This window comes from Panulirus ornatus, chromosome 20 (genome assembly GCF_036320965.1).
Source record: "Panulirus ornatus isolate Po-2019 chromosome 20, ASM3632096v1, whole genome shotgun sequence".
Lineage (NCBI taxonomy): Eukaryota > Metazoa > Arthropoda > Malacostraca > Decapoda > Palinuridae > Panulirus > Panulirus ornatus.
This window is the reverse complement of record NC_092243.1, coordinates 38,546,403-38,572,034: the sequence shown is the minus strand read 5'-3', so window position 1 is coordinate 38,572,034 and position 25,632 is coordinate 38,546,403. Positions and strand designations below refer to the sequence as shown.

The 25,632-nt window shown below is 40.7% G+C and overlaps 1 protein-coding gene across 11 annotated transcripts in view; it reads right to left on the bottom strand.

The window, feature by feature from the left end:
- The window catches only part of LOC139755950 (uncharacterized), a 1,365,710-nt gene that overhangs the window by 165,936 nt on the left and 1,174,142 nt on the right, over nt 1-25,632 (bottom strand). Inside the window, exon 7 of one of the 11 annotated variants that reach the window (XM_071674754.1) lies at nt 24,288-24,604. The exons of the other annotated variants lie outside the window; for them this stretch is intronic. Within the exon in view, the coding sequence (XP_071530855.1) occupies nt 24,299-24,604 (306 nt within the window). The 3' untranslated portion in view covers nt 24,288-24,298. Of the gene's footprint in view, nt 1-24,287; nt 24,605-25,632 lie in introns of those variants that run through there. 11 annotated transcript variants of the gene reach the window in all.

Genomic DNA, 25,632 nt, shown 5'->3' with positions numbered 1-25,632 from the left:
ACCTCTTGCACCTTTCTCTTGACCTCCTGCCTCTTTATTTTATACCTCTCCCACTCATTTGCATTTTTTCCCTGCAAAAATCGTTCAAATGCCTCTCTCTTCTCTTTCACTAATAATCTTACTTCTTCATTCCACCACTCACTACCTTTTCTAATCAACCCACCTCCCACGCTTCTCATGCCACAAGCATCTTTTGCGCAAGCCATCACTGCTTCCCTAAATACATCCCATTCCTCCCCCACTCCCCTTACCTCCTTTGTTCTCACCTTTTTCCATTCTGTACTCAGTCTCTCCTGGTACTTCCTCATACAAGTCTCCTTCCCAAGCTCACTTACTCTCACCACTCTCTTCACCCCAACATTCTCTCTTCTTTTCTGAAAACCCCCACAAATCTTCACCTTTGCTTCCACAAGATAATGATCAGACATCCCTCCAGTTGCACCTCTCAGCACATTAACATCCAAAAGTCTCTCTTTCATGCGTCTATCAATTAACACATAATCCAATAACGCTCTCTGGCCATCTCTCCTACTTACATAAGTATACTTATGTATATCTCGCTTTTTAAACCAGGTATTCCCAATCACCAGTCATTTTTCAGCACATAAATCTACAAGCTCTTCACCATTTCCATTTACAACACTGAACATCCCATGTATACTAATTATTCCCTCAACTGCCACATTACTCACCTTTGCATTCAAATCACCCATCACTATAACCCGGTCTCGTGCATCAAAACCACTAACACACTCATTCAGCTGCTCCCAAAACACTTGCATCTCATGATCTTTCTTCTCATGCCCAGGTGCATATGCACCAATAATCACCCATCTCTCTCCATCAACTTTCAGTTTTACCCATATCAATCGAGAATTTACTTTCTTACATTCTATCACATACTCCCACAACTCCTGATTCAGGAGTACTGCTACTCCTTCCCTTCCTCTTGTCCTCTCACTAACCCCTGACTTTATTCCCAAGACATTCCCAAACCACTCTTCCCCTTTACCCTTTAGCTTCGTTTCACTCAGAGCCAAAACATCCAGGTTCCTTTCCTCAAACATACTACCTATCTCTCCTTTTTTCTCCTCTTGGTTACATCCACACACATTTAGACACTCCAATCTGAGCCTTCGAGGAGGAAACAGAATCCCCTATCCCTGGGGATAGGGGATTAAGAATACTTCCCACGCATTCCTCACGTGTCGTAGAAGGCGACTAAAGGGGACGGGAGCGGGGGGCCAGAAACCCTTCCCTCCTTGTATTTTAACTTTCTAAATATATATATATATATATATATATATATATATATATATATATATATATATATATATATATATATATATATATATATATATGGTAAAGTGTGTGAAAGAAGAAAGTTAAGAGTAAATGTGAATAAGAGCAAGGTTATTAGGTACAGTAGGGTTGAGGGTCAAGTCAATTGGGAGGTAAGTTTGAATGGAGAAAAACTGGAGGAAGTAAAGTGTTTTAGATATCTGGGAGTGGATCTGGCAGCGGATGGAACCATGGAAGCGGAAGTGGATCATAGGGTGGGGGAGGGGGCGAAAATCCTGGGGGCCTTGAAGAATGTGTGGAAGTCGAGAACATTATCTCGGAAAGCAAAAATGGGTATGTTTGAAGGAATAGTGGTTCAAACAATGTTGTATGGTTGCGAGGCGTGGGCTATGGATAGAGTTGTGCGCAGGAGGATGGATGTGCTGGAAATGAGATGTTTGAGGACAATGTGTGGTGTGAGGTGGTTTGATCGAGTAAGTAACATAAGGGTAAGAGAGATGTGTGGAAATAAAAAGAGCGTGGTTGAGAGAGCAGAAGAGGGTGTTTTGAAATGGTTTGGGCGCATGGAGAGAATGAGTGAGGAAAGATTGACCAAGAGGATATATGTGTCGGAGGTGGAGGGAACGAGAAGTGGGAGACCAAATTGGAGGTGGAAAGATGGAGTGAAAAAGATTTTGTGTGATCAGGGCCTGAACATGCAGGAGGGTGAAAGGAGGGCAAGGAATAGAGTGAATTGGATCGATGTGGTATACCGGGGTTGACGTGCTGTCAGTGGATTGATCAGGGCATGTGAAGCGTCTGGGGTAAACCATGGAAAGCTGTGTAGGTATGTATATTTGCGTGTGTGGACGTATGTATATACATGAGTATGGGGGTGGGTTGGGCCATTTCTTTCGTCTGTTTCCTTGCACTACCTCGCAAACGCGGGAGACAGCGACAAAGCAAAAAAAAAAAAAAAACATATATATATATATATATATATATATATATATATATATATATATATAAAGGGGATAAGAGTGAGTGCTCAAATTACAGAGGTATAAGTTTGTTGAGTATTCCTGGTAAATTATATGGGAGGGTATTGAGTGAGAGGGTGAAGGCATGTACAGAGCATCAGACTGGGGAAGAGCAGTGTGGTTTCAGAAGTGGTAGAGGATGTGTGGATCAGGTGTTTGCTTTGAAGAATGTATGTGAGAAATACTTAGAAAAGCAAATGGATTTGTATGTAGCATTTATGGATCTGGAGAAGGCATATGATAGAGTTGATAGAGATATTCTGTGGAAGGTATTAAGAATATATTGTGTGGGAGGCAAGTTGTTAGAAGCAGTGAAAAGTTTTTATCGAGGATGTAAGGCATGTGTACGTGTAGGAAGAGAGGAAAGTGATTGGTTCTCAGTGAATGTAGGTTTGCGGCAGGGGTGGGTGATGTCTCCGTGGTTGTTTAATTTGTTTATGGATGGGGTTGTTAGGGAGGTGAATGCAAGAGTTTTGGAAAGAGGGGCAAGTATGAAGTCTGTTGGGGATGAGAGAGCTTGGGAAGTGAGTCAGTTGTTGTTCGCTGATGATACAGCGCTGGTGGCTGATTCATGTGAGAAACTGCAGAAGCTGGTGACTGAGTTTGGTAAAGTATGTGAAAGAAGAAAGTTAAGAGTAAATGTGAATAAGAGCAAGGTTATTAGGTACAGTAGGGTTGAGGGTCAAGTCAATTGGGAGGTGAGTTTGAATGGAGAAAAACTGGAGGAAGTGAAGTGTTTTAGATATCTGGGAGTGGATCTGGCAGCGGATGGAACCATGGAAGCGGAAGTGAATCATAGGGTGGGGGAGGGGGCGAAAATTCTGGGAGCCTTGAAGAATGTGTGGAAGTCGAGAACATTATCTCGGAAAGCAAAAATGGGTATGTTTGAAGGAATAGTGGTTCCAACAATGTTGTATGGTTGCGAGGCGTGGGCTATGGATGGAGTTGTGCGCACGAGGATGGATGTGCTGGAAATGAGATGTTTGAGGACAATGTGTGGTGTGAGGTGGTTTGATCGAGTAAGTAACGTAAGGGTAAGAGAGATGTGTGGAAATAAAAAGAGCGTGGTTGAGAGAGCAGAAGAGGGTGTTTTGAAATGGTCTGGGCACATGGAGAGAATGAGTGAGGAAAGATTGACCAAGAGGATATATGTGTCGCAGGTGGAGGGAACGAGGAAAAGAGGGAGACCAAATTGGAGGTGGAAAGATGGAGTGAAAAAGATTTTGTGTGATCGGGGCCTGAACATGCAGGAGGGGGAAAGGAGGGCAAGGAATAGAGTGAATTGGAGCGATGTGGTATACCGGGGTTGACGTGCTGTCAGTGGATTGAATCGGGGCATGTGAAGCGTCTGGGGTAAACCATGGAAAGCTGTGTAAGTATGTATATTTGCGTGTGTGGACGTATGTATGTACATGTGTATGGGGGTGGGTTGGGCCATTTCTTTCGTCTGTTTCCTTGCGCTACCTCGCAAACGCGGGAGACAGCGGAAAAAAAAAAAAAAAAAAAAAAAAAAAAAATATATATATATATATATATATATATATATATATATATATATATATATATATATATATATATATATATATATATATCTTTTAGTTATATATATATATATATATATATATATATATATATATATATATATATATATATATATATATACATATATAATCTATTATACATAATCACTGTTTCCAAGGTCAGCGAGGTAGTGCCAGCAAACAGATGAAGAATGGCCCATCTACTCAAACACACATATATATACATGAATGCCCACATACGCATATATGCAGACTTTACATACAAATGTATATATTTATACTTGCTTGCCTTTATCCATTCCTGGCACTACCACACCCCATAGGAAAACAGCATTGCTATCCCCTGCTTCAGGGAGGTAGTGCTAGGAATACAGACAAAAAGGCCATGTTCGTTCACACTCAGTCTCTAGCTCTCATGTGTAATGAACTGAAACTACAGCTCCCTATCCACATCTATGCCCCACAGACCTTTCCATGGTTTACCGCAGATGCTTCACATGCCCTGGTTCAGTTGACCCCGGTATACCAAATTGTTCCAATTCACTCTATTCCTTGCACACCTCTCATCCTCCTGTATGTTCAGGCCCCAATTGCTCAAAATCTCTTTCACTCTATCCTTCCAATTTGAATTTCGTACAGACCTTTACTGATATTACAAACATTACGAATTGATGAAATTTGTAAATACTTCCCTTTCTTGTCCACATCATAAATTGTATGGTACACATGTTGTCAGACTTGAATGCACACAACCTCCATTTGGGTAGTCACTTGTTTACTAAATGGCATTCTAGGTAGGTCTTATCGCTGTATATAAACTGACTATTATATTTCTTTCTTGTATCTCCCACAATGATGTGATCATTACAGAAAAGTGCACTTGGGAACTTATTGTGTCTCATTTCCCTGTGGTTAAGGAATATATATATTCTATTTATTTATCATTTATTCATTTTGCTTTGTCGCTGTCTCCCACGTTAGCGAGGTAGCACAAGGAAACAGACGAAAGAATGGCCCAACCCACCCACATACACATGTATGTACATACATGTCCACACATGCAAATATACATACCTATACATCTCAACATATACATATATATACACACACAGACACATACATATAGATACATGTACATAGTTTGTACTGTCTGCCTTTATTCATTCCCATCGCCACCCCACCACATATGAAATAACAACCCCCTCCCCCCTCATGTGCATGAGGTAGTGCTAGGAAAAGACAACAAAGGCCACATTCGTTCACACTCACTCTCTAGCTGTCATGTAATAATGCACCGAAACCACAGCTCCCTTTCCACATCCAGGCCCTACAGAACTTTCCATGGTTTACCCCAGACGTTTCACATACCCTGGCTCAATCTACTGACAGCATGTCAACCCCGGTATACCACATCGTTCCAATTCACTCTATTCCTTCCACACCTTTCACTCTCCTGCATGTTCAGGCCCCGATCACTCATAATCTTTTTCACTCCATCTTTCCACCTCCAATTTGGTCTCCCACTTCTCCTTGCTCCCTCCACCTCTGACACATATATCCTCTTTGTCAATCTTTCCTCATTCATTCTCTCCATGTGACCAAACCATTTCAAAACACCCTCTTCTGCTCTCTCAACCACACTGTTTTTACTACCACACATCTCTCTTGCCCTTTCTTTACTTACTCGATCAAACCACCTCACACCGCATATTATCCTCAAACATCTCATTTCCAGCACATTCACCCTCCTGCACACAACTCTATCTATAGCCCACACCTCACAACCATGTAACATTGTTGGAACCACTATTCCTTCAAACATACCCATTTTTGCTTTCCAAGATAACATTCTTGACTTCCACACATTTTTCAATGCTCCCAGAACTTTTGCCCCCTCCCCCACCCTAAGATTCATTTCTGCTTCCATGGTTCTATCCACTGCCAAATCCACTCCCAGATATCTAAAACACTTTAGTTCCTCCAGTTTTTCTCCATTCAAACTTACCTCCCAATTGACTTGTCCCTCAACCCTACTGAACCTAATAACCTTGCTCTTATTCACATTTACTCTCAGCTTTCTTCTTTCACACACTTTACCAAACTCAGTCACCAGACTCTGCAGTTTCTCACTCGAATCAACCACCAGCACTGTATCATCAGCGAACAACAACTGACTCACTTCCCAAGCTCTCTCATCCACAACAGACTGCAGACTTGCATTATATATATATTTCATTTTTTATCATAATTTGTCGCTGTCTCTCGCATTAATGAGGTAGCGAATGGAAACAGATGAAAGATTGGCCCAACCCACACACATATGCATGTATATACATACACGCCCACACACGCACATATACATACCTATACATTTCAACACATACATACATATATACATAGACATATACATATATACACATGTACATATTCATACTTGCTGCCTTCACCCATTCCCATCGCCACCCCACCACACATGAAATGACCACCCTCCCTGCCCCCCACCCACACTTATCAGGTAGTGCTAGGAAAAGACAACAAAGGCCACATTCGTTCACACTCAGCCTCTAGCTGTCATGTGTTATGCACCAAAACCACAGCTCCCTTTCCACATCTAGGCGCCACAAAACTTTCCGTTTACATATATATATATATATATATATATATATATATATATATATATACATATATATATATATATATATATATATATATATATATATATATATATATATATATATATATATATGTGGTGTACCGGGGTTGACATGCTGTCAGTGGATTGAATCAGGGTATGTGAAGCGTCTGGGGTAAACCACGGAAAGTTCTGTGGGGCCTGGATGTGGAAAGGGAGCTGTGGTTTCGGGCATTATTGCATGACAGCTAGAGACTGAGTGTGAACGAATGGGGCCTTTGTTGTCTTCTCCTAGTGCTACCTTGCACACATGAGGGGGAAGGGGAATAGTATTCAATGTGTGGTGAGGTGGCGATGGGAATGAATAAAGACAGACAGTGTGAAATGTGTGCATGGGTATATATGTATGTGTCTGTGTGTGTATATATATGTGTACACTGAGATGTATAGGTATGTATATTTGTGTGTGTGGATGTGTATGTATATACATTGTGTATGGGGGTGGGTTGGGCCATTTCTTTCGTCTGTTTCCTTGTGCTACCTCGCAAACGCGGGAGACAGCGACAAAGCAAAATGAAAAAAAAATAATAATATATATATATATATATAGATTGATATATATTGATAGAGATGCTCTGTGGAAGGTATTAAGAATATATGGTGTGGGGGGCAAGTTGTTAGAAGCAGTGAAAAGTTTTTATCGAGGATGTAAGGCATGTGTACGTGTAGGAAGAGAGGAAAGTGATTGGTTCTCAATGAATGTAGGTTTGCGGCAGGGGTGTGTGATGTCTCCATGGTTGTTTAATTTGTTTATGGATGGGGTTGTTAGGGAGGTGAATGCAAGAGTTTTGGAAAGAGGGGCAAGTATGAAGTCTGTTGGGGATGAGAGAGCTTGGGAAGTGAGTCAGTTGTTGTTCGTTGATGATACAGCGTTGGTGGCTGATTCATGTGAGAAACTGCAGAAGCTGGTGACTGAGTTTGGTAAAGTGTGTGAAAGAAGAAAGTTAAGAGTAAATGTGAATAAGAGCAAGGTTATTAGGTACAGTAGGGTTGCGGGTCAAGTCAATTGGGAGGTAAGTTTGAATGGAGAAAAACTGCAGGAAGTAAAGTGTTTTAGATATCTGGGAGTGGATCTGGCAGCGGATGGAACCATGGAAGCGGAAGTGGATCATAGGGTGGGGGAGGGGGCGAAAATCCTGGGAGCCTTGAAGAATGTGTGGAAGTCGAGAACATTATCTCGGAAAGCAAAAATGGGTATGTTTGAAGGAACAGTGGTTCCAACAATGTTGTATGGTTGCGAGGCGTGGGCTATGGATAGAGTTGTGTGCAGGAGGATGGATGTGCTGGCAATGAGATGTTTGAGGACAATGTGTGGTGTGAGGTGGTTTGATCGAGTAAGTAACGGAGGGGTAAGTGGGATGTGTGGAAATAAAAAGAGCGTGGTTGAGAGAGCAGAAGAGGGTGTTTTGAAATGGTTTGGGCACATGGAGAGAATGAGTGAGGAAAGATTGACCAAGAGGATATATGTGTCGGAGGTGGAGGGAACAAGAAGTGGGAGACCAAATTGGAGGTGGAAAGATGTAGTGAAAAAGATTTTGTGTGATCGGGGCCTGAACATGCAGGGGGGTGAAAGGAGGGCAAGGAATAAAGTGAATTGGATCGATGTGGTATACCGGGGTTGATGTGCTGTCAGTGGATTGAATCAGGGCATGTGAAGCGTCTGGGGTAAACCATGGAAAGCTGTGTAGGTATGTATATTTGCGTGTGTGGATGTATGTATATACATGTGTATTATGGGGGTGGGTTGGGCCATTTCTTTTGTCTGTTTCCTTGCGCTACCTCGCAAACGCGGGAGACAGCAACAAAGGAAAAAAAAAAATGTATATATATATATATATATATATATATATCATTTATTTATTTTGCTTTGTCGCTGTCCCCCGCATTAGCGAGGTAGCGCAAGGAAACAGACGAAAGAATGGCCCAACCCGCCCACATACACATGTATATACATACACGTCCACACACGCAAATATACATACCTATATATCTCAATGTATATTTATTCATCTTATTTTGCTTTGTCACTGTCTCCTGCGTCTGCGAGGTAGTGCAAGGAAACAGACAAAAGAAATGGCCCAATCCACCCCCATACACATGTATATACATACACATCCACACACGCAAATATACATGCCTATACATCTCAATGTACACATATATATTACACACACAGACACATACATATATACCCATGCACACAATTCACACTGTCTGCCTTTATTCATTCCCATCGCCACGTAGCCACACATGGAATAACATCCCCCTCCCCCTTCATGTGTGCGGGGTAGCGCAAGGAAAAGACAAGAAAGGCCTCATTCGTTCACACTCAGTCCCTAGCTGTCATGCAATAACGCCCGAAACCACAGCTCCCTTTCCACATCCAGGCCCCACACAGTTTTCCATGGTTTACCCCAGACGCTTCACATGCCCTGATTCAATCCACTGACAGCCCATCAACCCCGGTATACCACATCGATCCAATTCACTCTATTCCTTGCCCACCTTTCACCCTCCTGCATGTTCAGGCCCCGATCACTCAAAATCTTTTTCACTCTATCTTTCCACCTCCAATTTGGTCTCCCACTTCTCCTCGTTCCTCCACCTCCGACTCATATATCCTCTTGGTCAATCTTTCCTCACTCATTCTCTCCATGTGCCCAAACCATTTCAAAACACCCTCTTCTGCTCTCTCAACCACGCTCTTTTTATTTCCACACATCTCTCTTACCCTTACATTACTTACTCGATCAAACCACCTCACACCACACATTGTCCTCAAACATCTCATTTTCAGCACATCCACCCTCCTGCGCACAACTCTGTCCATAGCCCACGCCTCGCAACCGTACAACATTGTTGGAACCACTATTCCTTCAAACATACCCATTTTTGCTTTCCGAGATAATGTTCTCGACTTCCACACATTCTTCAAGGCTCCCAGGATTTTTGCCCCCTCCCCCATTCTATGGTTCACTTCCGCTTCCATGGTTCCATCCGCTGCCAGATCCACTCCCAGATATCTAAAACACTTTACTTCCTCCAGTTTTTCTCCATTCAAACTTACCTCCCAATTGACTTGACCCTCAACCCTACTGTACCTAGTAACCTTGCTCTTATTCACATTTACTCTTAACTTTCTTCTTTCACACACTTTACCAAACTCAGTCACCAGCTTCTGCAGTTTCTCACATGAATCAGCCACCAGCGCTGTATCATCAGCGAACAACAACTGACTCAATTCCCAACCTTCCCAAGGTTATTTAATGTATGTATGACTCATGGTGAGGTGCCTGAGGATTGGCGGAATGCGTGCATAGTGCCATTGTACAAAGGCAAAGGTGATAAGAGTGAGTGCTCAAATTACAGAGGGATAAGTTTGTTGAGTATTCCTGGTAAATTACATGGGAGGGTATTGATTGAGAGGGTGAAGGCATGTACAGAGCATCAGATTGGGGAAGAGCAGTGTGGTTTCAGAAGTGGTAGAGGATGTGTGGATCAGGTGTTTGCTTTGAAGAATGTATGTGAGAAATACTTAGCAAAGCAAATGGATTTGTATGTAGCATTTATGGATCTGGAGAAGGCATATGATAGAGTTGATAGAGATGCTCTGTGGAAGGTATTAAGAATATATGGTGTGGGAGGCAAGTTGTTAGAAGCAGTGAAAAGTTCTTATCGAGGATGTAAGGCATGTGTACATGTAGGAAGAGAGGAGAGTGATTGGTTCTCAGTGAATGTAGGTTTACTGCAGGGGTGTGTGATGTCTCCATGGTTGTTTAATTTGTTTATGGATGGGGTTGTTAGGGAGGTGAATGCAAGAGTTTTGGAAAGAGGGGCAAGTATGAAGTCTGTTGGGGATGAGAGAGCTTGGGAAGTGAGTCAGTTGTTGTTCGCTGATGATACAGTGCTGGTGGCTGATTCATGTGAGAAACTGCAGAAGCTGGTGACTGAGTTTAGTAAAGTGTGTGAAAGAAGAAAGTTAAGAGTAAATGTGAATAAGAGCAAGGTTATTAGGTACAGTAGGGTAGAGGGTCAAGTCAACTGGGAGGTAAGTTTGAATGGAGAAAAACTGGAGGAAGTAAAGTGTTTTAGATATCTGGGAGTGGATCTGGCAGCGGATGGAACCATGGAAGCGGAAGTGGATCATAGGGTGGGGGAGGGGGCGAAAATCCTGGGAGCCTTGAAGAATGTGTGGAAGTCAAGAACATTAACTCGGAAAGCAAAAATGGGTATGTTTGAAGGAATAGTGGTTCCAACAATGTTGTATGGTTGCGAGGCGTGGGCTATGGATAGAGTTGTGCGCAGGAGGATGGATGTGCTGGAAATGAGATGTTTGAGGACAATGTGTGGTGTGAGGTGGTTTGATCGAGTAAGTAACGTAAGGGTAAGAGAGATGTGTGGAAATAAAAAGAACATGGTTGAGAGAGCAGAAGAGGGTGTTTTGAAATGGTTTGGGCATATGGAGAGAATGAGTGAGGAAAGATTGACCAAGAGGATATATGTGTCGGAGGTGGAGGGAACGAGGAGAAGTGGGAGACCAAATTGGAGGTGGAAAGATGGAGTGAAAAAGATTTTGTGTGATCGGGGCCTGAACATGCAGGAGGGTGAAAGGAGGGCAAGGAATAGAGTGAATTGGATCGATGTGGTATACCGGGGTTGACGTGCTGTCAGGGGATTGAATCAGGGCATGTGAGGCGTCTGGGGTAAACCATGGAAAGCTGTCTAGGTATGTATATTTGCGTGTGTGGACGTATGTATATACATGTGTATGGGGCTGGGTTGGGCCATTCCTTTCGTCTGTTTCCTTGCGCTACCTCGCAAACGCGCGAGACAGCGAAAAAGCAAAAAAAAAAAAAAAATATATATAATATATATATATATATATATATATATATATATATATATATATATATATATATATATATATATATATATATATTTATTTATTTATTTATTTATTTATTTATTTTACTTTGTCGCTGTCTCCCACGTTTGCGAGGTAGCGCATGGAAACAGACGAAAGAAATGGCCCAACCCATCCCTATACACATGTATATACATACACGTCCTAACATGCAAATATACATACCTATACATCTCAATGTACAAATATATATATATATACACACAGACACATACATATATACCCATGCACACAATTCACACTGTCTGCCTTTATTCATTCCCATCGCCACATCGCCACACATGGAATACCATCCCCCACCCCCCTCATGTGTGCGAGGTAGCGCTAGGAAAAGACAACAAAAGCCCCATTCATTCACACTCAGTCTCTAGCTGTAATGCAATAATGCCCAAAACCACAGCTCCCTTTCCACATCCAGGCCCCACACAACTTTCCATGGATTACCCTAGACGCTTCACATGCCCTGATTCAATCCACTGACAGCACGTCAACCCCGGTATACCACATCGATCCAATTCACTCTATTCCTTGCCCTCCTTTCACTCTCCTGCATGTTCAGGCCCCGATCACACAAAATCTTTTTCACTCCATCCTTCCACCTCCAATTTGGTCTCCCACTTCTCCTCGTTCCCTCCACCTCCAACACATATATCCTCTTGGTCAATCTTTCTTCACTCATTCTCTCCATGTGCCCAAACCATTTCAAAACACCCTCTTCTGCTCTCTCAACCACGCTCTTTTTATTTCCACACATCTCTCTTACCCTTACATTACTTACTCGATCAAACCACCTCACACCACACATTGTCCTCAAACATCTCATTTCCAGCACATCCACCCTCCTGCGAACAACTTTATCCATAGCCCACGCCTCGCAACCATACAACATTGTACTGACGTGCTTTCAGTGGATTGAATCGGGGCATGTGAAGCGTCTGGGGTAAACCATGGAAAGCTGTGTAGGTATGTATATTTGCGTGTGTGGACGTATGTATATACATGTGTATGGGGGTGGGTTGGGCCATTTCTTTCGTCTGTTTCCTTGCGCTACCTCGCAAACACAGGAGACAGCGACAAAGCAAAAAAAAAAAAAAAAAATATATATATATTATCCCTGGGGATAGGGGTGAAAGAATACTTCCCACGCATTCCTCACGTGTCATAGAAGGCGACTAGAGGGGACGGGAGCGGGGGGGGGCCAGAAATCCTCCCCTCCTTGTATTTTAACTTTCTAAAGATGGGAAACAGAAGGAGTCACGCGGGGAGTGCTCATCCTCCTAGTAGACTCAGATTGGGGTGTCTAAATGTGTGTGGATGTAACAAAGATGTAAAAAAAGGAGAGATAGGTAGTATGTTTGAGGAAAGGAACCTGGATGTTTTGGCTCTGAGTGAAATGAAGCTCAAGGGTAAAGGGGATGAGTGGTTTGGGAATGTCTTGGGAGTAAAGTCAGGGGTTAGTGAGAGGACAAGAGCAAGGGAAGGAGTAGCACTACTCCTGAAACAGGAGTTGTGGGAGTATGTGATAGAATGTAAGAAAGTAAATTCTCGATTAATATGGGTTAAACTGAAAGTTGATGGAGAGAGATGGGTGATTATTGGTGCATATGCACCTGGGCATGAGAAGAAAGATCATGAGATGCAAGTGTTTTGGGAGCAGCTGAATGAGTGTGTTAGTGGTTTTGATGCACGCGACCGGGTTATAGTGATGGGTGATTTGAATGCAAAGGTGAGTAACGTGGCAGTTGAGGGAATAATTGGTATACATGGGGTGTTCAGTGTTGTAAATGGAAACGGTGAAGAGCTTGTAGATTTATGTGCTGAAAAAGGACTGGTGATTGGGAATACCTGGTTTAAAAAGTGAGATATACATAAGTATACGTATGTAAGTAGGAGAGATGGCCAGAGAGCATTATTGGATTATGTGTTAATTGACAGGCGCGCAAAAGAGAGACTTTTGGATGTTAATGTGCTGAGAGGTGCAACTGGAGGGATGTCTGATCATTATCTTGTGGAGGCTAAGGTGAAGATTTGTATGTGTTTTCAGAAAAGTAGAGTGAATGTTGGGGTGAAGAGGGTGGTGAGAGTAAGTGAGCTTGGGAAGGAGACTTGTGTGAGGAAGTACCAGGATAGACTGAGTACAGAATGGAAAAAGGTGAGAACAATGGAAGTAAGGGGAGTGGGGGAGGAATGGGATGTATTTAGGGAATCAGTGATGGGTTGCGCAAAAGATGCTTGTGGCATGAGAAGCGTGGGAGGTGGGTTGATTAGAGAGGGTAGTGAGTGGTGGGATGAAGAAGTAAGATTATTAGTGAAAGAGAAGAGAGAGGCATTTGGACGATTTTTGCAGGAAAAAAATGCAAGTGAGTGGGAGATGTATAAAAGAAAGAGACAGGAGGTCAAGAGAAAGGTGCAAGAGGTGAAAAAGAGGGCAAATGAGAGTTGGGGTGAGAGAGTATCATTAAATCTTAGGGAGAATAAAAAGATGTTCTGGAAGGAGGTAAATAAAGTGCGTAAGAGAAGGGAGCAAATGGGAACTTCAGTGAAGGGCGCTAATGGTGAGGTGATAACAAGTAGTGGTGATGTGAGAAGGAGATGGAGTGAGTATTTTGAAGGTTTGTTGAATGTGTTTGATGATAGAGTGGCAGATATAGGGTATTTTGGTCAAGGTGGTGTGGAAAGTGAGAGGGTTAGGGAAAATGATTTGGTAAACAGAGAAGAGGTAGTAAAAGCTTATATATATATATATATATATATATATATATATATATATATATATATATATATATATATATATATATATATATATATATATATATCATACTTAGTTATTGTCTCCTGCATTAGCAAGATAAAGCAAGGAAACAGATGAAAGATTGGCCCAACCTACCCACATACACATGTTTATACTTAAATGGCCACACACGCATATATGCATACCTATCTGTGCGCTAGTGGCTGATTCGGGTGAGAAACTGCAGAAGCTGGTGACTGAGTTTGGGAAAGTGTGTGAAATAATAAAGCTGAGAGTAAATGTGAACAAGGGCAAGGTTATTAGGTAGAGTAGGGATGAGGGACAAATCAACTGGGAGATAAGTTTGAATGGAGAAAAACTGGAGGAAGTGAAGTGTTTTAGATATCTGGGAGTAGATTTGGCAGGAGAAGGAACCATGGAAGTGGAAGTGAGTCACAGGGTGGGGGAGGGGGTGAAAGTTCTAGGAGTGATAAAAAATGTGTGGATGGCAAAAACATTATCTCGGAAAGCAAAATGGGTATGCTTGAAGGAATAGTGGTTCCAACAATCTTATATGGTTGCGAGGCGAGGGTTATAGATAGAGTTGTGCGGAGGATGGTGGATGTTTTGTAAATGAGATGTTTGAGGATAATATGTGGTGTGATGTGGTTTGATCAAGTAAGTAATGAAATGGTAAGAGAGATGTGTGGTGATAAAAAGAGTGTGGTTAAGACAGCAGAAGAGGGTGTTTTGAAATGGTTTGGTTACATGGAGAGAATGAGTGAGGAAAGATTGAAAAGAGGATATATGTGTCAGAGGTGGAGGGAACAGGGAGAAGTGGGAGACCAAATTAGAGGTGGAAAGATGGAGTGAAAAATATTCTGAGTGATTGGGGCCTGATGGTATACTGGGGTTGACATGCTGCCAATGGACTGAACCAGGGCATGTGAAGCATCTGGGGTAAAACATGGAAAGTTTTGTGGGGCCTGGATGTGGAAAGGGACCTGTGGTTTCAGTGCATTATACATGACAGTCAGAGACTGAAAGTGAACGAATGTGGCCTTTGTTGTCTTTTCCGAGCGCTACCTCGCGCACATGCGGGGGGAAGAGGTTGTCATTTCATGTGTGGCAGGGTGGCAACGGGAATGAATAAAGGCAGCAAGTATAAATTATGTACATGTGTATATATGTATATGTCTGTGTATGTATATATATGTTGAAATGTATAGCTATGTATATGTGCGTATGTGGACGTGTATGTATATGCATGTGTATGTGGGTGGGTTGGGCCATTCTTTCGTCTGTTTCCTTGCGCTATGTCGCTGATGCGGGAGACAGCGACAAAGTAGAATAATAATAATAATAACACTTCAAAATATACGTACATATACATATATACACATGTACATATTCATACTTGCTGCCTTTCATACATTCCTGTCGCCACCCCACCACATAGGAAATGGCAACCCCTCCTGCTGCACGCATGAGGTAACATTAGGAAAAGACAACAAAGGCCACACTCGTTCACACTCGGTCTCTAGCAGTCATGTGTAATGCACCGAAACCACAGCTCCCTTTCCACATCCAGGCCCCACAAAAACTTTCCATGGTTTACCCAGACGCTTTACATGTCCTGGCTCAATCCATTGACAGCGTGTCGACCCCGGTGTATCACATCATTTCAATTCTCTCTATTCTTTGCACAATTTTCACCCTTCTGCATGTTTAGGCCCCGATTGCTCAAAATCTTTTTCACTCCATCCTTCCACATCCAATTTGGTCTCCCACTTCTCGTTCCCTCTAAGTCTGACACATACATCTTCTTTGTCAATCTTACCTCACTCATTCTCTCCATATAACCAAACATCTCAATACACCCTCTTCTGCCCTCTCAACCACACTCTTTTCATTGCCACACATCTCTCTTACCCTTTAATTACTTACTCCATCAAACCACCTCACACCACATATTGTCCTTAAACATTTCATTTCCAACACATCCACCCTCCTCTGCACACACCTATATATAGCCCAAGCCTCGCAACCATATAACGTTGTTGGAACCACTATTCCTTCAAACATACCCATTTTTGCTCTCCAAGATAACATTCTCGCCTTCCACACATTCTTCAATGCTCCCAGAACCTTCACCTCCTCCCCCACCCTGTGACTCACTTCCACTTCCATGATTCCATCTGCTACTAAATCCACTCCAAGATATCCAAAGCACTTCACTTCCCCCATTTTTTTCCATTCAAACTTACCTCCCAACAAACTTGTCCCTTAACTCTACTGAACCTACTAACGTGGCTATCATTCACTCTTATTTACTCTCAGCTGTCTTCTTTCACATACTTTACTAAACTCAGTCACCAAATCCTGTGGTTTCTCACCCGATTCAGCCATCAGCGCTGTATCATCAGCGATAAGGGGATAGGGGAAAAAGAATGCTTCCCATGTATTCCCCGTGTGTCGTAGAAGGCGACTAAAGGGGGGCGGGAGCGGGGGGGCTGGAAACCCCCCCTCCATGTATCAAAATTTCTAAAAGGGGAAACAGAAGGAGGAGTCAAGCAGGGAATGCTCATCCTCCTCGAAGATTCAGATTGCAGTGTCTGAATGTGTGTGGATGTAAGCAACATGAGAAGAAAGGAGAGACAGGTAGTATGCTCCTGGTCATGAGAAGAAAGATCATGAGAAGCAGGTGCTTTGGGAGCAGCTGAGTGAGTTTGTTAGCAGCTTTGATACACGAGACCAGGTTTAAATGATGGGTGATATGACTGCGAAGGTGAGTAGTGTGGTAGTTGAAGGTATAAGTGGTGTACATAGGGGTGTTCAGTGTTGTAAAGGAAAAGGTGAAAAGCTTGAGGATTAGTGTGCTGAAAAAGGACTGGTGATTGGGAATACCTGGTTTAAAAAAAGAAATATACATAAGTATACATATGTGAGTAGGAGAAATGGTCAAAGGGAGTTACTGGATTACATTTTAACCGATAGGCATGTAAAAGAGAGAACTTTTGGATGTTAATGTGCTGAGGGGGGCAGCTGGAGGGATGTCTGATCATTATCTTGTGGAGGCGAAGGTGAAGATTTGTAGAGGTTTTCAGAAAAGAGAGAATGTTGGGGTGAAGGAAGTGGTGAGAGTAGTGACCTTGGAAAGGAAACTTGTGTGAGAAAGTACCAAGAGAGATTGAGTATAGAATGGCAAAAGATGAGAGCAAATGATGTGAGGGGAGTGGGGGAGGAATGGGATGTATTTAGGGAAGCACTGTGGCCTGCGCAAAAGATGCATGTGGCATGAGAAAGGTGGGAGGCAGGCAGATTAGAAAGGGTAGTAGTGGGATGAAGAAGTAAGGTTGTCAGTGAAAGAGAAGAGAGAGGCACTTGGACAATTTTTGCAGGGAAGTAGTGCAAATGACTGGGAGATATATTAAAGAAAGTGGCAAGAGGTCACAAGAGAAAGGTGCAAGAGGAGAAAAAGAGGGCAAATGAGAGTTGGGGTGAGAGAGTACCATTAAATTTTAGGGAGAATAAAAAGATGTTCTGGAAGGAGGTAAATAATGTGCATAAAACAAGAGAACAAATGGGAACATTGGTGAAGGGGGCAAATGGGGAGGTAATAACAAGTAGTGATGAAGTGAGAAGATAGAATGAGTATTCAGAACGTTTGTTGAATGTCTGATGATAGAATGGCAGATATAGGGTGTTTTGGTCGAGGTGGTGTGCGAAGTGAGAGGGTCAGGGAGAATGGTTTGGTAAATAGAGAAGAGGTAGAGAAAGTTTTGTGGAAGATGAAAGCCGGCATGGCGGTGAATTTGGATGGTACTGCAGTGGAATTTATTAAAAAAAGGGGGTGACTGTGTTGTTGATTGGTTGGTAAGGATATTCAATATATGTTTAGTTCATGATGAGGTGCCTGAGGATTGGCAGAATGCATGCATAGTGCCATTGTACAAAGGCAAAGGGGATAGAGGTGACTGTTCAAAATGCAAACGCATAAGTTTATTGAGCATTCCTGGGAAATTATATGTGAGGGTATTGATTGAGAGGGTGAAGGCATGCACAGAGCATCGGATTGGGGAAGAGCAGTGTGGTTTCAGATGTGGTAGAGGATGTGTGAAATATGGACTTCCATGCTAATAATAATAAGTATGTATATGTGCATTTATGTATATGTGTATATGAGTGGCTGGGCCATTCTTATTCTGTTTCCTTGTGCTATCTCGCTGATGTAGGAATTATGGACTTCCATGCTAATAATACAGGTGCAACTCACTTTTTCACTAAATTCTTTATATAAAGCTGAAGTCTCCAATTATCTCCAACTTCATAAAATAAAATCATTCCAAAACACCAAATCATGATTCACTCATCTGGTCTCTTTATCCGAAAAATCACTCCACAAATCAATGATCTTACTGCAGTCTAACTTTTCTCATTATATTTCCAGCTATTCAACTGCATACTTTCTTGACTGACTTATCTCCAACAACATATTTTTCATGATCTCATATACCATTTTAGAAAAAACTTTCATCCACATGTCTTTCTGATGATTCTCTTTAATATTACATATTCTTCACATTTTTCCTTGCTCTATATGTTCTCTCAGTTCTACATATAAAAATGGTTTTCCATCTCTAATTTTTTTGTTTTTTTGATTTGCTAATACCTGTAGCACATATTGATAAAGCAAGGACAAATCTTTATCATCCAAGCCTCTTGCATATTCTATACATAAGATCTTTGCATTCACCAAGCTTTTACAGCATATCTTATTTTTCTCTACGCATGAGTCTACTCATAAAAGAATATCATAAATATCCTCCACAATGGTTTTGGAGATACTTACACTCTAACAGTTTGGTCTAGGGTGAAACTGTCATGTACCTTGGCTCAGTCAGACCTTCACACCCTAACTGATTTGGTATACTTTGGAGATATTCATCTTAACTCTTTTCCAATTTCACTATAAAACAGACTGTACTTTTTTAAAGACTACAGACAAAAAAGTAAACCACTTTAAACCCTGTAAGTTTGTTATGTTTTGTTCTATTGTTCCATTTACATTTCTTGAGTTTTTCTTATTAATCTACAGTCTTCCATTCCTGTTTTTCAGTGTAAACCCCCTAGTATATCTTTCCTGTTTGAGCTTTGGCGAGTACAGTCTCAGTGCTCTCAGTCATTTTAAGTAGTCAAGGTTTACAATGATTTCAGTGTAAGCTGTCAAGGTTTATAATGATGTCAGTGTAAGCTATGAAACATCTCTGCACGCAGACCATAATTTCATTTGGCCTGATGGGTGGTTGTCACAAAGCAATATCATAGTATTTTAGTCTTATTCAATGTTATTTGATTTTTGTATTCTATCTTTAACCATATTCTATTCCTCTTACCTCCCAGTCAATAATCTGGACATTTCATTCATCTTACCACATAACAAATAACTTAGGTTTATCTAACCCTTTCATTGTCTCTTACTACTCATTGAATTCAGTTAGCTTGATTTCTAGGGGTCTAAACAAAACTTACATGTTTATGACAGAGATACTTACTGCAATCATAACACATATATGATCACTTAGCATCATCTATTTTCCTTCTGTACTGTGGACACATATGGCTACCTCTATTTATCTATATCTCTGATGCCTGTTCCTACCTGGAACTCCCTCAAGAGGATGGCCACAACAATAGTTTCCATGACTAAAGAACTCTAGTGCCACTTGTTAACCTTTAGTGCCTCACCCTTACTGGGGCACTGGCAGAGGGCAACAATGAATTTAGTTCTATCAGCTCTGAGTGTTTTATGTTGTTCTAGTTTTCTCCTTTTCCAGCTTGCTTATGAAGCCATGAGGATTATGTTATTATTTCTGACTACTTCACTAAAGTTCTTTACCTTCAGTCTTGAATTTTCCATAATTAGACTTTGTTTGGCCATGTATACTACTTTCTATGAATTTATTGGTGTTTCTTCAAAATTTCATTAATTTTTGCTCTTTTGTTCCTTATGTTTTATTTCAGCTATATGTTTGGTTCTCCAACTGCATGTTTCATTTCCTGTTTCCAATGGGGTCCTAATTGGTTTCTCTCTCATGAGATCCATCATCAATTTTGTTGTGCTCTTCTTAAGTAGATTTACCGCTACAAAAAGTTCTAGGCCCCTGATAGATTACTATATATGTGTGGCATATTCTGGCTAGTATTCATTCTAGACATCATTCTACTTTGGATTCCACTAGGTATTGTCTTCTCATGTATCTTTCCCATTCTTGCCTAATCATGTAGGTTCCTGTCAGAATATCACATGGTCCCATTATATGTACTGTGGTACTTGTGGGCAGAGTTTATTTTTATGTCTTTGTCATAAAAAGTTATTCAATGATGTAGTTTTGTTTTACTTTTAACTTTCTCCTACATCCATTTAAATGTGCATACTCATTCTTCTACTTCCTTCTTTGTCTATCATCATAAGTCCTCCAACTTTGTTCCTCTCTACCTGTGTGTAAGTTACCTTCTATCCTTTGATTCTTGTTCACTTTCATTCTAAGATATCTAATGGTTGTGCTTTCATCCCACAAATCTCTTATATTCTCTGTTGTTGTTGGATGTTTGAATAAAGATTTGTCTCTACTAACCTTGTTTCTCTCTACCTGTAAGTTACCATTTATCCTTTGGTTCTTGTTCATTTTTATTCTAGCATATCTAATAGCTGTGCTTTCATCCCACAAATCTCCTATATTCTGTTGTTGCTGGATGGTTGAATAAAGATTTGTCTCCCTTGGTGTTTGAAATGGATTTCATACAGAAATAGCGATTTTTGATCGTTAGAAAAGATAAGTGAATGCACATACCTACATTCATATACCTATACATCATCTGGGGTTAGCATATCAACATTCTTTCATTATTGCATTCTCTGGTATCCAATGTACCTCAAGAAAGCTGACTACATAACATACAAAAATTCTTTTCTGACTTTCCTTGGAGAAGTTGTTTCTTATGTGGTAATGCCTCTGTCTCTGCAAAATGCATAGCAGAGGTTATTGTTGCAGGGATGAAAGGATTTATCCCGTCTTCCTCTAAGATGACCTCTTCTTCCAGTCCATGCTTCAACCAATCCTATTCTGAGGCCATTAAGGCAAAGGATCTGGCACACAGTGCTTGAAAAATCTCCTTCCTTCGACTCCCATTCAGCATTCACTGCTGCCCGTAATCACTGCAAGTACATTATCCATGAGGCAAAGCAAGCCTTTATTCAAAGGAAGTGCAATAACCTCTCTTCGTCATTCATTGATAGGCCTTGCTCATCTTTAGCTAAGGGCATTGCTAACAACTTCTGTCCCTCTACCTTTCCTTCACTTTTCCATTCTGATGGCACTACAGCTGTCTCTCCCAGAGACAAAGCAACTCTCTTTGGTTCCCATTTCTCCTCCAATTCTACATTGGATGATTCGAATATTCCTGATGCTTATCTCACTAATTCTGCCCCTTCCTATAATTTCCTTTCAAACTGTCTGAAAAGTGCTTCTCTCTCTGGACACAAGCAGAGCTTATGGTTCCTGATGGCATCCATCCCTATGTATTGAAAAGTGTACCTCTGGCACCTGCGCTTGCTTGTCTGCTCCATTTCTGTTTAAAAACCAGAACTTTCCCTTCATCTTGGAAGCATACATTGGTACATCCCATCCCTGAGAAGGGTGGCCATTTTCAACCCCCTAACTATCATCTTATTGCTTTGACATCTACTATTTCCAAACCCTTTGAATCCCTCTTCAACTCCCATATCCTCAGACACCTTGAATTTCAGTCTTCTTTCTGATCAACAGTATGGCTTCCATAAGGTGAGATCCACTGATGATATTCAACCCAATCTTACTAATGTCAGGTCATCACCCCTAATAGATTTTGGAGAATCCTATGTAGCTGCCCTTGATATATCCAAAGCTTTTGACAAGGTGTGGCATCAGGGTCTCATCTCTAAGCTCCCCTCTTTTGGCTTTCCTCCATTACTTTGCTTCCTAATATTTAGCTTCCTCTTGAGCCAATCTATCTCCATGGCTGTTGATGGATCAGCCTCTCCCCCTTTCTCCATCAACAGTGGTGTCCTTCAAGGTTCAGGCCTGTTTCCTACACTTTTTTGCCTTTTAATCTATGATTTTTCTTCTAAAAAAAATGCATCCTTACACTGACAACTCAACACTGCATTCCTCCCCATCCTTCAATTCTGATCCATCTTCTCTCACTCAACCTGTACCTCATTTCGACATAACTTTCTCAATAAACTCAACTTTGACAAGATATCTCAGTGAGGTAGACAAAATATGGTTAAGTTTAATGCCTCCAAGACCCAGTTTTGGCTCATCTATCTATCAAAACTTCCTTACAACTTTCCTCTTTCCTTTGACAATTCTGCAATTCCACCTCTTGACTCAAAGAACATATTTGCTAATACTGTAACATCCACTCTTTCTTGGAAACCCCCACATTACATAAACAGATATGTCTGCTTCCAAGAAACTGGGAGCCCTATTTAAATGTCAAAATTTCTTTTTTCCAAATAGCTGCTCCATTTACACAAAGGATTGACCCATCCTTGTTTGGAGTACTGCTAACTCAACTGGGGTAGTTCTAGTTCTGCATCCTTACTTGACAGAATTGAGTCAAAAGTGGTCCGACTTATAAACTCTTGCAGGCTAACTTCAAAACTTGACCTGCTTGCCCTACACTGCAATGTTGGTTCACTTTTTTCTAAAGCTGTTACTTTGGTGTTTGTTTCTAAGAGCTGGCTGCTTGTTCACCCCAACCACTAGCTAGATCACACAATACTTAGCAAGGTGGTGTGTCATATGATTACTATGTGACCACTGGCAATACAAGGGCTGGATGTTTTGATAACTGTTTCATTTTCATACACCTCAAAGCTTTGGAATTCTCTTCCCCCTCATGTTTCACAGTAACTATGACCTGGCATATTTCAAAAGACAGGTTCTTCACTTCCTCCATAATTTGTAATTACTTTCCCTTGTCTCCTCTTTTTCCCTTTCATTAACCTCTCTATATTTCAATTAAGGCCCAGTCTAAATGTGGACTTGTGACCAGAGCTTCCAACATAAAAAAAATTATAATAATTATAATGATAACAAATAAGTTACATACATTGCTTCTTACCTACATGTCTTATTATATTTTGTAATCAGATTCACTTTTGAAGATCTGATGGCACATACTGTTCTTAATGTTCCCCATTCAATTCATTGCCATATTGACAAAAGCTAGTAAGCTACTTTTAAATCTGTACCAAATTTAGCTGGAATGCTAATCACTTTACTTCCTGGGTTTGTTAGTTCTGTTTCCATGAGTTCTTTTGACAATTTTATCCTTTCATTTTCTTTTATATTTCAAGCTGTGTTTGAGAAATATCCATTTTCATGATATTCTGTCATCTTACTCTTTTATCCTATCCTTTACTTCTCTGCTTGTCTCCTTTATTTTCTGATATGTTTTTGCTATCTATATCTAATCAATCTCCTATATTTCTCTTTGTATCTGCTCTTCAGTGTTTCCCATTAACTAATTTCTTTCTTATTTATTCATTGCTTATTGTGTAATAATGGTACTTACCTGACATATATTGGTGGCAATGCAGTATTCTTTTCCATCATTAACTGGTCTATCTTTGTTACTCATGTTATCTCTTTGAATTTGCCATTTAAGTCAGAATGTGTGATAGTGTGTATACATTCACTAGGTGACTGAAGAGGGAAAGTTTAAGAATAAAGATAACAAATGTAGGGGTGAAAGTATGGAAAGAAGATAAAAAAAGAAAAAGAAAAAATAGGAAAAAGGTATGACAAGAAGGAATCAAGGATTAAACTACATGTGAAAATTTATGCACAGTAAAAAATCATTATACCCATTAAAGCTTAAAAAGACTTTCTCCATTCCTCACACACATCAATCAATGATAAAAACTGCTGAAGATAATGTAATATAATGTTCCGTATCATTAACGTTGTTTCCTTACACATAAACATTTTCACAAACAAGTCATTCACTACATTTCTATCATAATTACATTCAAGATTGCTATCTATGCTGGGTCCACATATGTCTCTGCAAACTAAATTTCTGAGCAGCACGAAAGGGACAGAGTTCACATGCATAAGGCCTCTCCCCACTGTGAGTATAAAAATGCCTCCTTAGATTTTCTGGTTGGGTAGTACGAAAAGGACACTGTGAGCAAACAAATGGCTTCTCTTTGGTATGTGTACGAATATGCTTCTTGAGGCTGGTGGTATAATAAGTGACGTAAAGACAGTAGGGACACCGATGAGTCCTCCTAGTGGTGGTGAAGGCTTCAACTCCCATGGCATCTCTCCTGTCCGATCCCACCTGTAGGGGATGCTAACCTTAATTAAGTAGCAGGTGGGGCATTCACTTTCTTATTACTCACAGATAAGGGAAATAATATTCTACTGCACTATTTAGCTCCTCTGCTATAATTTATTATCATAAAACCTATTCTATTACTTCACTATTCATTCTAATGCCAACACTTTCACCACCACTGCATTTAAGATGATCTGTCTATTAATATCATGTCAGCAAAGAATCAATTTATGACTAAGAACAAATGCTAATATACTGTTCTCTCAAACGAGATACTAAATGATACACAGAAAGGCTATAAACTGCTAGGCCACAATTGTGTCATAGTTCCCTTTAGCCAACCACAAAGAATACGATGCACTTCAAATTAACATCAAATGAATTAATTAAACAAAAAAAAAGTTTCTTATCAGTGAGGATACTCCATTACTCAAAACTTGACTAAGATGGCAGATGGGGCAACACACACTGTGAGTACCAGTATTTACATTAATTAGTCACAATCAAGGCCTGCTGTTAATCCTCATAATGAATTTCCAGCTGCTTCCCAGAAAGTATGCAATGGGAATTAGTCTTTTTTAACTACTATTCTTACATGGAAAAAATTAAGTTTCCATATGTCGTTAAGATTTCTTAAAATAACATCTGATACCTGAGGGGATGGAGTGGAAAAAAAATTAAAATAAAGTATCTAGGGGTGATGCCTGCAGGGTAAAATACACTTCAAGTGTAATAGACTTCTTGCTCCTAACACTTACAATGATGAGCAAATTATAATGGGCTTGAAAAAACTAAATCCTGGGTAGGGACACTAAGAAGTACCGTGTTGCCAACTCACGAACACTAGTCAAAATATATCATATTTCATCATATCTATATTTCCTGGGAGAAGAATGTGTGGAAAGAGATGTCATTGATTGGGAGGGTGAAGATGGCAATGTTTGAAATTAGAGAAGTCCCAATGGTAATGTATGGATGTAAGGCATGGACTTTAGATGAGAATATATGGAAGATGGTGAATAAACTGGAAA